At 28.1% G+C, this 16,526-nt stretch overlaps 2 protein-coding genes and 1 non-coding gene across 6 annotated transcripts; all 3 read right to left on the bottom strand.

The window, feature by feature from the left end:
• Nucleotides 1-908: 908 nt before the first annotated feature.
• On the bottom strand, nt 909-12,029 carry Bma-tbc-11 (TBC domain containing protein; the record flags this gene model as incomplete). Of its 4 annotated transcripts, none has more annotated exons than XM_043074743.1 (23): nt 909-1,058; nt 1,671-1,829; nt 1,934-2,023; nt 2,083-2,238; nt 2,468-2,572; nt 2,680-2,790; nt 2,885-2,977; nt 3,311-3,481; nt 3,634-3,777; nt 4,098-4,223; nt 4,376-4,564; nt 4,907-5,042; nt 5,253-5,364; nt 5,718-5,835; nt 6,157-6,201; nt 8,542-8,705; nt 8,875-8,977; nt 9,076-9,142; nt 9,393-9,526; nt 9,854-10,039; nt 10,333-10,522; nt 11,215-11,360; nt 11,868-12,029. In XM_043074743.1, 23 exons carry the CDS (start codon nt 12,027-12,029, stop codon nt 909-911), a joined length of 3,057 nt encoding a protein of 1,018 aa, XP_042930677.1. The 4 variants fall into 4 exon arrangements, with proteins under 4 accessions (XP_042930677.1, XP_001892755.2, XP_042930675.1 ...); XM_001892720.2 differs by having other exon boundaries at nt 1,943-2,023; XM_043074741.1 differs by having other exon boundaries at nt 4,427-4,564.
• On the bottom strand, nt 1,327-1,475 carry Bm15602. Its single transcript, XR_006227985.1, has one exon. It is a non-coding gene; the product is annotated as a small nucleolar RNA Bm15602 (small nucleolar RNA).
• A 2,699-nt stretch (nt 12,030-14,728) lies between the features above and the next one.
• Bm8420 (Inhibitor of Apoptosis domain containing protein) lies at nt 14,729-15,935 on the bottom strand (the record flags this gene model as incomplete). Its single annotated transcript, XM_001892719.2, has 4 exons — nt 14,729-14,848; nt 15,069-15,186; nt 15,530-15,639; nt 15,807-15,935. 4 exons carry the CDS (start codon nt 15,933-15,935, stop codon nt 14,729-14,731), a joined length of 477 nt encoding a protein of 158 aa, XP_001892754.2.
• Between the last annotated feature and the right edge of the window lie 591 nt (nt 15,936-16,526).

Below are 16,526 nucleotides of genomic sequence, written 5' to 3'. Positions count from 1 at the left end.
ATTGCTAATGGAATTGATTTAAATTAAAGATTGCTTTCCCTATAAATTGAAAATCTCATCCAAAATCATCTATTCAACAAAGAGGTCCTCATAATCTAATAAAAAAATGTTCCTTGGTTTTTTGCTTTTTTCTATTTCTAATATCAGATTAATGCAAAATCGTAATCACTAAGGCCATCTCTCCCATTATTTATCTTCCATTGGTCTGGATGTCTCACAAACTGAAAAATTCAAATTAAATGGAAAAATTACCGGGAAAACTAAAATCCAAAGCCATATTTAAATAAATGATAACTGTGAATAACCAGTCACAAATCCTTGCACCATAATTGACAAAGAAAGCATTACGAAAAATGAAAGAGCAAAGCAAATGATTATATCAGAAAATATTCAAACATTAATGAATTAATGAATAAATTAGTAAACAATAAAAAGTAGCAAAATAAAGTGAATAACTTATAGAATTCCCGAAAAAAAAAAGGAACAAACGAACAAACAAATAGTATATTCTAGTAATAACACGTATTAGAGATGAATAATCCTCATTTGTCTACAAACAACATTTTATAATTTCAATGATTGCAGTTCTTTTATGTGAAAGGCCATAATTGCCCATATGATTATCTAGGGTAATCAATAAACATTCACAACTGTATGCACTGCCTAGCTTTAATAAATATAAGAAATAGTGGTAAATGTTGAATAAGTGATCAATTATATAGCGCTCCAAATAAAACAATCGAAAAAAGAAAACAAAAATTGATATCATAAGAAATAATTTCAATTCTAATTATCCAATCAAAATTCTTCATTTTTTGAAATGAATTCTTTAAAATTTACAGGTTATCCAAGTGAAACAATACCTTAATATAAAAAAAAAAAAAGAAAAAAAAAAAAAAAAAAAAAAACTAATATTTATCCACAGAAACGGAACTGTTACTACACTCATGGGTAGGCTGTTTCAATGACGTACCAACATCTCGAATTGATGATATTGTTTTTTTCAACCATGCTGCATGTCTACTACTATCGTTATCACCAGTAATTGATGCATTCATCTGAAGAAAGATTACCTTTATAAAAACTTTAAAAAATTTAAAAGCAAATTTTTGGAAGTATAAATTAAGACAATTCTCATCACTTTTTTTGAAATGAATCAAATTAGCTAAATAAGTTAATCTCATAAAATGTAAACTAAATGTTCAAACCATCATAATTAATGGAGAAATTAAACATATCAATTTTAATAGTAAGCAAAAAAAAAAATATATATATATAAGAATTGTTATACACATTAGTCATAGCTTACAGCTCAAGTATGTAAATATATGTAGCAAGTAAAATAAGGAACAACGCCATTATTATGACAAGCGCTGCACACGCATCTCGCCTAATCCTTTAGCGAAAATAACGGGAAGAAAACGTAAAGTTTAAATACTTTAGACTTTACGTCTTCCAGATTCGCATTCTTGCTTAGAATTAATTATAAATCAAGCATATTTTCCAATAATATCAATGTTGATTACTATTCAAACAGAATCAACATTATGATAATCTCTCATTACTTATCACTTAGTTATGATTGCTTGAATATTCAAACTAATCAATAACTACATGTGAAATGGTATTAATATACTATCACTTTAAAAGTTTTATTCAAATAGAATTACTTGATGACTCAAGTCCTGATTTCTACATTGTGCTTCAACTAATTCAAGCTTAGTTTGAGCAAGACTAAGTTCCAGCTGGCGAATACGTTGCTCACTTTCTTCCAGTTTATCCATCAACTCAATCATCTTAAAGCCACAACCATCTTCCACTGATGATAACTGAAAAATAAATAAATTTTATTACTCTACCAAACCCTACATCCGTTAAAAAAAGAAATAACTTTGCAAACAGAATTTTAGTGATAATGAAATGAAAAGCATACATCAGATACCTTCTTTGATGGATTCCCATTTACCTGTTCGGTAAATTCAGCAAGTGCAGTTGAACATTGTTCACAGTTCGAGACCACTCCCTACAAAACAATTCATTCTATGAAAATAGTCATCAGAATGTCTCACAATAGTAACTTACAGCAATTCGTGATTTTTGAGCTTTGAAACTATCTTGCTGCTTCTCCAATCGATAACTTAAATCGGAACAAATTTCTTTGTAGTTAGTAATAATACCCTGTGATCGTGATCCTTCCGATTCGAGTCGCAACACTTCTCTCCTACACATTTCCTTCACCTATAAATTTGAATCAAATGATTGTTAAACATCATGAAAACTTCATTCGAATCCGATCTATTTTGATGCATTTTAAACTCAAACTTGAGCGAGACAGTTATCTATGTTCGATATAAATACCTTTACCGACAAAAACATATGCATAACAATTGAAATAAACTATTCACTCAGATTTTAAAGTTAGTATTTTCATGATTGTGAATCAAATTTGGTATAAAAATATAACGACCTGATCGTATTCAGTTCGCAGTCCACTATTTTCATCCTCAAGATCTTTTGCTGTTCGCATACACCTCTCAAGCTGTCCTTGTAAACTTTCAACACTATCTTCTGCCTATAATAGATTTAATTCATAAAAATAAGGAAATTTGGATATGGCTAATTAATTAGAGAAAAGATTGAAATATACATTAAAAATCAGCTTTTATTTAGATGACATACGGTATCTAAATTCTTTCTCAGCTCAATCTTACTAGTTACGAGTTCATGTGCCAAATCATCATTTTCCCTTTCCAGTCGCATTACTGTTTCCTTCAGTTGAAGATTTTCCCGCTGAAAAAAAAATTTTTTGAAATTTACAGCAGATATTTTACAACAGTTAATATTTACGTTAATACTTACCAAGTTAGTTAAATTAATAGCTAACCTCCATACGTTCCAATGGATCTTGAGATTCTAATTCACGCTCTTTCAACGAATAAAATTCCTTCTCGTATTTTGATAGTCGTTTATGGCTTATCTAAAAAGTATGGCTTTTTAAAATATTGCACAAAAAATATATGCACACATATTGCTCACACCATTTTTTTTTTTCAATTTGCGCATAATAACGTATATTTAACTAATCATTAAAAAAAAAAAAAATCTTAATGCTAGTAATAAAAATATCTACTAATTAAACAATTAATTACAAACCAAGCACTGGCAGAATAACATAGAGATGGGATTGTAAAAACTAACGATACAATGTACGAAAAAGTCAACTGTTAAAGAATGTCGCATATGTTATGTGATAAAAAAAAAAAATGTTTTAATTACTGATCTAAATAAAAACGAAACCAATAAAACTAACTTTTAATTTGACTGCTTTATGAATTAGCTCTTTAGCATTTGCTTCAGTACGATAAAGTCTTGGTAAAACAACACGAAAATATTTAAGCGCTCCCTCGAAATCCAATTGTAATAGCTCTTTTTTGGATGCTTTCAATAGAGCTAATGATATGTGAAATATCGTGTTCATCCCCTAGAATAGCTAAAAATTAATAAAATGTATAATAATCTATTTTGAAGAACCTGTATATAAAAAAAAAAAAAAAGAGAGCTCAAATTTATTGGAAATTGCAATTTCAGAATTGTTATAGAACAAAATTTTCCAGTTAACAAATTCAATCATACCTCGCTGAGAAAAAGATCTACAATAAAATAGACCATTTGTAGTGGAAATTTGGCAGTGAATAAAGTGAGAAACCATTGTGAGGCATACATATGTGTTTCAACACCGAGATTATAGAAATGAGCAAAGAGATCTGGCACATAATCCTGAAATACAGTTAATCGAAGAAACGAAAAAAAATTTACTGTTTTAATTTGAAATTAAATATCATGAGTAACTGAAAAGCAATCAGTACCATACTAATGTACTAGATATTACAGAAAAGCAGAAAATCATGTATGCCGTCTACTGGAAAAAGCATCATAGATGGTAAGATAATGTCAAACATTCTAACAGAAAAATAAAAGGACTGAAAACGATGAATTTTTAAATTCATAAATTATGAAACAGAAATTGTTTCTCAGTCATTCAGTATCATGTTAAAAAGTTATTCTTGCACAATGCAAATAAAATTGTAAACGACTACCTCAGTTAACCTTTGAAGTTGATAAAATCGTAAGTGTAAAACATTCAAACCAAGTTTGAATAGATCGCGTAAACCATAATCGAACATTATTTTTACAAGCGTACAAAAAGCTTGCTCTTCGGGCATCTTAAATATTGAAATTTGAAGATATGAAAAAAATTAAATTTTTTTTTGCACGAAGAAATCAATAAATTATATTAAATAAATGATATATTAAATGAAACAAATATATATATATATATATATATATATATATATATATATATATGAATATTTACATGCAGTAATAATGCAGCAGCTAAGAAAGACAATCCTTGGCAGTAACTGACTTCTTCGTCGTATAAAGAATATGCTTTACTGATTCGGTATAACGATTCCTGACCTTCTCCACCTGCTTTTTTAAAATATTCATGTGCTGGAAATGTACGATGAATGTCCCGTAATATTACCTGTTCCGATGGACATTCCTATAATTTAGATTATTTAAAACAATGAGAAAAAACAGACATGTTATACAATTAAGCAATATCGTTCCTTAATTAACAAGATTTATTTATCTGCTCATCTTTCGCAAACCAAATAAAAAAAAAAAAAAACTTGTATTTTTGAAAGTATTACAGTTCAATTTAACATATGATATTGACGATTTCAAATCTTTTATAGATTCTATCTTATATCGATGTTACCTGATTTTTATTATGCATTAAGAAAATGAAACAGTTTTAACAAAATAATAATTCCACACTTTTTCGTGCGGCAGGTGAAAACTGACAAAGATGAAACATTATGCAAAAGAAAACAAAAATTACTTTTCCAAGTAATAAGCGATATGTTTGGGTAAGGTCAGGATCAATTTGAACTTTTGCCAAATACTGCCAAACTTCACCGCGTAAAACATCAGGTACTCCATTACGTATCAGATCACTTAAACCTTCCGGTACTGCTCTAAAAAAAAAAAATTACACCAAACAAGAATTTTAAATAGAAATTTTGCTAATCAAAAAAAAAAAACAAGATGGATGTTTTAATTTGCGATGCTGGTAGTTTTAACCATTTATACTATTCAGCAATTATGATAGCAGTAGAAGGGATACGGTATCAGATATTAGTGACGGAAACGGTAAAACAATTTGCATTAGTAAAAATTTAGCCTACCCTTCGGGATTTGTTTTCCATTCCAGCAAGATTTTATTCCAAGCACTAAGTACATCGTCGGAACATTCCTGATTAACAACACCTGAACCGGACAATAACGGCTCATCACTATCTACAAATCAAGTTGATCTTTTTCCTGACAGAATAATAGCTCCACACTTTTTTTGAAAAATAAGAAATTTCGAAATTTTTAAATTTAAATATTTCAAACTAAATCATCTCATTTCCCATTTCTTTTTTTAATGGTTTGAATAAATATAGCACAGTTCTCCAGATCAAGAAAATTGTTTGTCACCTCATAATGAAATAATAAAAGTAAACTAACTGTTCCTAGCTGAATTTGATAAAGCATGCTAAACTCGAAATTGAAAGTTTAAAATTTTGTGGCAAACTTTATAAGTTTCAATTTGTTCATTTCACTGAGAAATATAACGAAAATAAAAAGAGCTATATGTTTTAGCCTACCAGATTCATCTTCATCTGCTGGATGTATTAACTGCGTCGGCATTTTTGTTGGTGATCTACCTAACGAAAGTCGGCTTAATGATCGCTCACGTTCCGTAACTGACTCAAATTTCACCACCTGAAATTTAGTTTTGTAGATTTTATTCAAGAAGCTAAATATACTCATGAAAAACTCAACCCTTTTTCTACAAAGACTGACATATTTATTACCAAAAGAGAGCTTAAAGTTGTTCTTAAAGAGATTTTCGTTTGTCAATTTAGAACTTAAAATTGAAAAAACTCAGCCAAATCTCTTTAGTTTTAATATATCCAGTTATAGTGAAGTAGACATACGTTCTAATAATAACTACATAAAAATAAATTCATTTTTTGTAATACAAGTTATACAATACTGAAATAAAAGCTAATTTAGAATGATAAAAATTTAAACAGAACAAACCTTCATATCAGCTTCATTCACGGAATCCATCCCTTCTTCCACTATCTGAAAAGAAAAAAGAAAATATCTGGCAATATATTAATTGTAGAGGACAACTATAATAAGAGAGTAAAAAAAATTCACTGTGACTTCCGTTTTGATAATTTTACCTTACTACTAATTATATTAGAAATTATATATAATATTTTAATGGGACTTATTACTTTTCTCACTTTTTCAACCATCTTATCAATAATCAAAGAGTCTACTGTTTATATGTAACGCCGAAAACCAAATACAACCTAATTAATACTTCCGATAGCAAATGGATGAAATTAACACCTATAAAATGGGCCTAGCTTGATTAGTGCTTTTTAAATAATCTTTAAAAAAAAAAAAACTGAATGGGGAATTTTAAATTTAATGAATCAATAAAAGAAATATAAGATGGGTTATCTTTCTATCACACTAGATAATTTACATCCATCGTGTTAAAACAACAATTTATACATTGGTCCAATATTGCACAATATTTCTCACTTTGATGAAATATATAAAGTTGTAAGATATCACATGGTTATTGAGGGATAATCAGAAATGTAAACTAAAACCGTGTAAAAAATATCGAATGGAGCATTCATTATACATTGCTGTTTACAATTAACGATATGATCAATGGGCTCAATGAATCATCGGTGACTTAATAGTATTATTTTCTAGAAAAATTTAGGAATTGGAAGTACCTTAACATAATGTCAAATAATTTTTCTTACGTAAATCACAGCAGCATTTTTGTTACACTAAAATATTAGCTACTAATTTAACAAAAGTTCTCACCTTTCTGTCCTTCTCACATAATATTTTTTCACAGTTTAATTTTTACCATTTCCTATCTAAAAGCTAAGGACTTTTAGTAGAAGAGTCTTTTCTTTTGCTTTTTTAAAATATTAATTTGTCAAAACAAACCGAAATTATTAACTCATACTTCAGATGAGATAAACCTGAAATTTGAAAGTTAAATTAAAAGACATCCATAGATATTCATGATAAGAATGATTAACGCCATAAATAAGCGACTGAGAAATAAAAAAGTAAATTTTATTGATTGACAAACATAAGTATATAAATTAAATATAAAATACATGCTTATATTATATAACGTTATTCTTTAAACGTTATAAATGAAGCTTATGAAGTTTTTTCTTTTTTCTTTCCTTTCTTTCTGCTTGATGATGGTTTGTTGGTTAAGTTTGAAATAGAGAGAAGTAAGAAGAGAATCAGAAAAGAAGAGAAAGAATAAAAGATAGGAAAAGTATCTAAGAACATGACATTACAAAATGGAACAACTGTCCTAACACCTGTCTATCTGCTTATATTAGAAACAAAATTTATTTTATAATATTTTGTAAAAAATTTAGCGATTTCTCTTTTTGATAAGAAAAATGGTTCTTAATTTTATTTAATTTTAGTATTAGTACTTGTACTATGACAGCTGTGATATTTCAGCAGCAAAACTTAGTAAGCGACATGAACACACATAGCACTTATTAGCTTACCATGAATTAAACTTTAATAACTTCAACTTCACTCATTGCTATGCAATTTTCGATATTTAAGCGTCAATTAATGAGTTTATTAGCCTATTATAATCATTGATATGCAATCTTTTTTTAAATTGAAGGAAAAAAAAAATCATATCTTTCACACTATTCCTGTTAATGCAACTTTATCTCTGTAATCTTCTGTCTATTCTTGAACAGATGAACAAAATTCGCTTCTTCATTCTGATTACATCTGAGAATAAGCAGCACTCATGCAGACGAATCTGACCGACTGACACAATGATCAATTCAAATAAATCTACAAAAAAAAAAAAAAAAAAAAAAAAAAGAAAAACTTGGTAATTCTATGCTATCATTTTAAAAACATTCCATGAATTTATGAAAAAAGTAATTAAATTAAAAAAATGACTACGCAACATTTTACAACATTAATTCAATGAATATAATGAAAATGAGAATCCTTCCTACCTGTTAAAAAATCTGCTTAAAAAAATCTCCGTATATTACCTATTAACATTTTCTGACGGAAATATATTCTTCCTCTCAACCTGTTGACAAATCAAATCAGTAATGGCATAATCTCCAAAAACTAACTTAAATTCTTTCAGAAAGTTTACTATTTAAATTAACGGCTCTCCATTCATCAGTTGAAATAGTTAATAAAATAAAGACATTTACATACTTCTAAGAATATTGTCATGATTAAAAAATTAACTGATATATTATTTTATGTAATAATTATTCAGTAACTAGTGCTTCGTGATATCATCCACTGATGTTAATAAGCATCTTAATTGCAATTTTGATTAAGCTTTTTTTTGTCAATATTTTTATAAAAACAAACCCCTGCGGTAAGAAAATACTTTTCCACTATTGGTCTTCTGGACACGTACCAAAATCGTTCATGTTCATGAAAAATTCTTGCTTTACATTCCATATTGAAACGTACAGGTTCATCAATACCTGCCAATATTACATCAGCTGCTATTGTCATGAAAACTCTTGTTTCTGGAAAAGATTGGCAAAAACTTGAACAATTTTAGAACATAAAGAGTTCCTATTACAACTGTTAAAAGTATTCTAAAACCTTGCATCATAAGAAAAGCTTCCCTTCATGAAATATATATTATACTATACGGAAATTTTTATGAAAATAAAATTAAGAAAAATATTAAACCTCGCGGAGTTTCTGTATTGAGAACTTCCAGATTTTGTAAATGTGGATCCCAAAGAGCTTCAATGATGTATGTTTTTGAATCATTTCCTTGTCCCATAGATTGCTTTAAAAGAAAAAAAAATATATATATGAAATGTGATGGAACAAATAAAACAAACTGCACTGAATGAATTTTTAACTACTAAAGCATAATTTATTTACCATGTCAAGAAGGTGCATATCATTGTGACGCAAGTTTCGACCAGCACCAAGTAATAAACCAAAACACCTGGAAAATATGTAAACATAGGACTAAAATATCTCAATAGAAAGATAATACTATGCCATGTAGATCTTGAATAAATCTACATTCTCATCATTCATTTACTTTACTTGAATGACAACATATATTGTTTTGTTTATAGCACAATAATTTCTTTAGCTGATGAAAGCAATACCTTCCGTTTTTTCAAAAATTTTCAATTCCAATTTAAAACTAATTAGAAAATCAATAAATATAGAAGCTAGAGTAAGCTAACTTTCTAACAGTTAAAACTCTTCGGCCATGAGTTTGTTGCAAAACAACAATCACTCGCTTCTCACGATCTCTTCTCAGTTTAAAACAATTTTTTTCTTGTGGACAAACTGTAAAACCTTTCTTTGCATCTTCCTCCTATAATTTAAGGTCAAATAAAATTATAAAAAGAATATCTACACTTCAAATATTTGGGAAAAAGGCAACACAAAATTCACTGAAATTTGAATTAGAATGTAAGGTAATATTTAACAATTTTGAACACTACCAATCTAAAAACTAAATGTTAAAAATATGGAATTCCAAAGATTTCAAGGCTAAATATCGATGGATAGAGAACAATAGACAAATAATACTTAATTAGATTATTTCAAGCGCATAAAAAAAAATTTTCCCTTTTTAGATTTGGTAAAATGTTCAAACGCAATGTAAGCGTGAATAAAAGCCTGAATGTTTATATCTCACTCTCATTTCAAGAAATGCATCAAACTGGAAATCTTCTTCACCACCAGGACTGAAGGCTCCCTCCAGGCTTGATGCATCTTCATCAGCACTACTCGGTTGAGATGTGCGATACAATTTTGGTGAAGGCACTTTTTTTGTGCCACTGTTTCGAAAAGCATTAGCAAAATTAAGAAGTGCTTTTCCGGCCTAAAATACAGAAACACTTCACAACATTAATATTTTTGCTACTAAGATCACATTAAGATACTAACGCAAAAGCATAATTAATCTCTTTCATTAAAGTTATATATGAATGAATCAAATACAATCGAGCCAATACAATCGTTAACTTCTCATTACTAATTCTCGTACACATACTTTTTCAGATTCCAATTATCAACAACAACAAATACAGAAATGATTGCCGAACAAATAATCGTCCAAAGATCTTGCTAAGTAAACATCAGAAAGAGAAGAAACGCGATATAACAATAACTTACTGTTTCTGGAACCTGACAACGGAATACATGACATTGATGTAAGGCACCATCGGTGGGTGTCGCATTTTTCTGCGTAAAAGAAAGCGCAAAACATTCACGTTCCGCTGAATCCAACTGGCCACGAGCACAAAATTTGATTCGATGAACTGGAAAACTGACCATTTCGGATTTGGTTGTACCATCACACATTCTACAAACAAGACTTTGTTGCAGCATGCATATTTGTTAGTGAAATAAAGCAATAAAGTAGAAATTTAGCGCAAAATAAGCATAACATGCATCTCTTGCAAAATGCAATGCTCATTCCTTCTCTGAGCAATTAATCCATCTATCAAATTACAACAGCAAAACATTTATTTCAACAAAATTTAGCATATTTAGAAATTTATTTATAAATGTTATATAGGATGCCAGAGCTGTTAGTCTATTCTATTTTTATTTCCCATTTTTAAATGATACTGAACTGGCCTATATAGTCTATTATTATCAAGCAATAATGCAAAAGTGTTACCAACTGCTGCACTGCAACGGCATATTCAGATCGAATTTTTGAGAATATTTTTGAACTGTTAATGAAATTTCAAACTAAGAGAATAATAATAAAAAAGCCAATTATAAACTATATTTAACTATAGCTTAAAAATATAACAAATAAAATTAACGAAATCAAAATATGAAAGAAGAAAAATAAAACAAAAGAGAAAAGAGAAGAAAGAATAATCATGAAAATGAAACTTCAAACAAAAACATCACTGTTAGTGTTCACAATAAAAGAAGTCTTAATATTTAAAAAAGAAAAAAACAAAAAACAAAAAACTCATCCATATGTAAAAACATTTTTTGTGTACTGTAGAGAATATATCACAGCAAAGAAACACAAACCGAACAATGCCAGAGGAAGAATCAGGAATAAATAATATTACATCAATAGGCTTCTCCGAACGTTCTTTATTTAACAATTGCATTATTTTCAGAATTTCAACTTCATTGCTCGGATTTTCAATTTTTGCACAACCCAAATAGGATATCTGAAATTAGTAAAACTATGCCAAATTGTTTAGTATGGACAATCAAAAATAAAACTGAAATATAAACAAAATTACAAGGTTGCAAAAAAATAGAAACAAACTGAAATAACGATATCCTTAAGAAATATAGAAAATTAAAAAAAAAAAAAAACCTTTAAAATATTAAGAAAATGGAAGGAAAAAATTGAACACAACAGGAAAAGTCTCAAAATTACTATAAATTATAAAATCACAATGCATTACTCACTAATTTGTAATTCTCATCCAATCTCAAGATTATCAACTAACAAATAATCAAACAATATTTTAGTTATTCAGTAAATAAGCAAACAAAAATAAGAATTATTTTACATTCCTATCCGATAAATAATCAAGCAATATTTTATTGCTACAGTAAGTAAGTAAGTAATATTATGGCACTTGTAGTAGCAATAATTATTTGCATATTTTACATGCACAATATTTTAAAATTTATATCTGTAATAAAAATTAAGAAAAAAAAAGTACCTGTTCCATAGTAGCAGCAGTAACCGGATCAAGTTGACGTGATACTAACAGTTCTGTTTTGCTATTATGAACACGAGCTGTTGTTATCTGTACTGATGAAAGTGAAGCTGCCAGTTTGACCAAAAAAAAAAGAAAAAAAAAATAGTGTAAAATAATATACATAATAATTACAAATGTGTTCACATATGTCAACACTTAACGGAATTAAATTATGCAAAAAGAAAAAGAAAAAAAACGCTGAAAATATTTATTCGATATTTTTATCAAAATTGTCAAATTGATCGCAGTAATGTAAGCTTTGTTTTATTTTATCACATTTTATATTTTGCATTATAACACTTTTCAACAAAACAAACAATTTACGCTGGAAAGAGAAAAAAAAATGAAAACTGAGTGTATGATATAACATTTCCAATAAATCAATTAAAAGTAATAAATAAACGATGGTAAGACGACAATGATTTTGATAAATGATAACAAAAGATAATATGCTACAGTGATAATAAAGATAAACAACATATTGAAATAATCCTCTACTTTCACTGCAGTTTGATAAAGAGTTTAAAAACAAAAAAAAGGAACATAACTACATACTTTGTGGATATGAAAATATGTCAACTAAACTTTAAATAGTAAAATAGGAAATAAAGCAGAAAATTATAGAAATTTTAAACATTACTAATTATAAGAAACTCATATATATATCCTAACTCTTTAATGTATTTTACTTTTACAACTAATTGTACAAGAACTGTTTTTATTACTAACTATCCTTTTGTACTTACTAATTTTACTAATTATTAATAATTGTTACAATTAAATGTTGAGATAATTAAATCAAATTTGCATATTAAATTTGCCAATGAATGTTGTGTAATTAAAGGAAATCTCGAGAATTTTCGATTACTGAACATATTTCGTTGGAGAGATAAATTTAATCCCGTTTTCTATGTATATTACGAGAAATAACACGGATAGAAACGTATTTTGAGAATCGTTACATAATGTATGTGTACAAAATAACAAAATAAATGTAAATATATACACACACGCACGCACATATACATGTGTTATGCAAGGAGAGTCACGTGCACATACACATGTATATTAGTACGTGAGTGGAATCACATATATTCATACACGTCAGCATACATACACGTACTCATATGCACGCACACATATACGAAAACACGTAAGTGCGTGTTTGTTTCAAACAAGCAAAAAAGAATCTTTTTCCACGTTTTCGTAGACTCACATACTCTTACACGGACATACGCATACACTGACATACACATATACTTAACATAAACGTGCCCACGCATTTACATCACGTATTTCACAACTGTAAATGACCAACGATATCGGATAAGGGTATGTATGCTACACGTGAACCAAACATTAATTAACAGAGATATACACATGCATGCACATCTAATACCGCTATAAACAGTGCACGTGCGTGTGTGTGTGTGTGTGTGTCTGTGTGTATGCGTGTGTGTGTGCTCAATGAGATCGATTTGCTTGCAGTCCTTGCAAAAAGAATGTGTGCGCTTCCGCTCATTATACCTTCCTCCTCACACTAACAACATACTGTGGACTATGCTGTCTTACTGCATTGCATGTCGCATGTCGTTGTATCACAAATCTCTCCCTTCCTCTCTCTCTCTCTCTCTCTCTCTCTCCTTTTTTCTATTCCATATTTGATTTTAAGAGATTAACGTTGTAGTGTTTATTATATACGGTCACTTAAGCTACGTACATTTTCCATGTAGTACGTATTAATACAAATAGATAAAAGTATTCTTTATCATATCACTTCCATGAAAGCAATAAATGCAACATTTTGAAAGTATTGTAAATATCTGGAAACCGGGTTATTTGACATCAGATCGGATCCGGAAGGATATTGTATAAGAAATCAATATCGTCTAATAAATATATTCCGCAAACATTGATCAAGTATTTAAATTTTGGAATCATTCAAATGAAATACATATAATTTCGAAAAAAAAAAAAGTTGCATTTAATAATTATTCATTTCACTTACAAAAAATAAGAAAATAAATTATCAAAAAAAATTATCAAAATGTGAAGCAGAATGAGAAATTCCATAATTTAAAATATATATTCTCGGGAATTTCAAAGTACTTAAGGATGCAAAGATTTTCACACTTTAACATTCTGCAGTTCATATTTTAAGATAGTTTCTCTTTCGCTCTCTCTATGTCTCTTATTTGCAACGATAATGACATACTTGTAATGCAACAAAATGATATTCGACCAAATATAGACTATTTCGGATAGTCTATTTTCGGGATGCAATGTTTGAATTTAGCAAATATAGACTCAGTCAATATTCCAATCATTCCATAAATTGTTTAGCAGTTAAAATATAGCAAAATTTGTCGGTGGTTTATGCATACATTTTCATTTTAATAATATGTCAAATAAAGCAAGCATATCTATAAGTAAAATTGATATTGGAATAAACTGAGGCAAAAAAACAATCAAATGAATAAAAATTTTCCACTTAGTTATACTAATTTTTGCTTAGTATTAATTATACAGCTCCATTGAAAAGTAGAAAACTTAATTTGAAGAAGCTTAAAAATACAATAATAACAAAGTACTACAATAACAAAGTGTCACAAAGTAATGTCTCCAAAAATGCTATGTTTTTTCTTTTATTGAGATCTTTTTTTTTCCTCTGTTTTGACATAGCATGTTAATTTTATAGAGGAACTAATATATCAAATCAGATCAAACCAGTACAAATACAGTAAACATAAAGAGTAGAAGTCCAGTCAAGTCAAGCTTCTTAGTTAATTTTGATAAGACTGTAATAGCAGTCCAATTTTTCCTTATTTCTTCCTCTTCGCTACCTTTTTTGGCCTTTTATTTTCAACCAAAACATCTATTCTCTTTTTCACGCTTTCCATAGCATCCATAGCACCATCGATCGCTTTTAGTGCAATTAGTGACTTAATATAGCAAACAGTAAGCAGAAATTAGGATCAATTAATAATAATTTTTGAAATTAATTTTAATTTCAATCTGCCACAATTGAATATTATAAGTTTAATATAGAAATACAACAAACTGAAGATTAAAATCCTAAAGTACTCTTTCAAAAATTTATTTTTTAAAGTATAACAAAAATATTAAGCGATTTTTTTTTCTCTCTAGAGAAACAATTCAAACCATCATAGATGCTCTTCGTTGAGCCAAAAGTCGTAAGAAATCTTCAACTGTCCATTCTTTTTCATCTTTATTCAAACGAGCAAAATAGCAAATATCCTTCCGTTTTGCATGCTCCACTCTAAAATTTAACCAATTTGAGAATTCAAAAGTCTTTATCTCATTCTTTCATATATTATCATTTTTTCATTCTAGCTTAGTATCTCTTCCCTTTCTGAAAAAAAAAAAAAACAGAAATAAAAATAATTGAAAAAAAGTTGAAATTTAAATTTACTTAATTTGATCTATAAAAATTAAAATAAGTTTCTAATTCAATCTGATAAAAACAGTCTATGATTTAGTTCAATTAAAAAGAAAAATAAAAATCGGTTGAATTACTCAATAAATATCTTTATTTTATTATTATGTATTGATTATTAATTATTATCATTACTATTATTGTTATTATTATAAAAATAACTTACAATGGATCATCACTATCTTCCCATCCAGTTAAAGTTTTAAGACAAAATGGACAACTAACGCCATCAATATTATCATTATCTGGATCAAAGAAAAAGCCTGCTTTAGCCATCTGAAAAAAAAGCACAATTTAAAATGTAATTTAATCAGAAAAAAGCAAATTTCTATCAATTTAAAAACTCAAAAAATATAAGTGGTAGTTATCATGATGGAAAGTAAAACAAATTTATTGATTAATATATGATTTTATTAGGAGAAATCGATAGTGTAAACAACCACCTTTTCTGGTAATAAATTAACTGACTGTTGATGAGGCCAAGCATTTTTTGTAAATGATCTCAAGCGATTATTGCAAAAGATATGTTCGGTGTAAGCATCCCAATTTAGGAAATCAACAATTGCTGCCATATTTTGATAATCTTTATAATATCTTCTATAATGTTGGCAAAAAAAATACTGCATCAGAAAAGAGATAAAAATTATTTTATCATATTTATCATTTATCAAATTTATTGCATCTATTTTTTTCTTTTTGCAACAAAATTTCTTCCTATCAGAATTAGTTAGTACTGAGTACCACATTCTACTAGAGTAGTCCATTATTCCAATATTTCATTATGAAATAATTATTTGAAATGAAAAAAAAAAAAAAAAAAAAAAAAAGGAAAGAGAAACTTCATTTCTTTAACAGAGTGGAAAGTGCCGTAAAACCGAAAATAAGATGCAATTAAAAGCGTAATTAACGTACATAACTGATGCGAATAAATTGAGAGGAAGAAGAATTTTTAATAATTTTAAAAAATAATTGACAGAATTTGTTAGTGTTATTGTAAAAATGAACGATTTATTAAAGAAAAAAAATTTTTAATTTTATTATCAATAAATTAGTAATGAATTAATTCATAAATGAAAAAAATCACAACACAAACAAATTGACCTCACAAAATAATTAGCACCAAAATTGAAAATAAAAATTAATGAAAGAAAATATTTATCATA

This window comes from Brugia malayi (assembly GCF_000002995.4).
Source record: "Brugia malayi strain FR3 genome assembly, contig: Bm_v4_ChrX_scaffold_001, whole genome shotgun sequence".
NCBI classification, from domain to species: Eukaryota; Metazoa; Nematoda; class Chromadorea; order Rhabditida; family Onchocercidae; genus Brugia; species Brugia malayi.
This window is presented reverse-complemented; position numbering and strand designations above follow the sequence as displayed.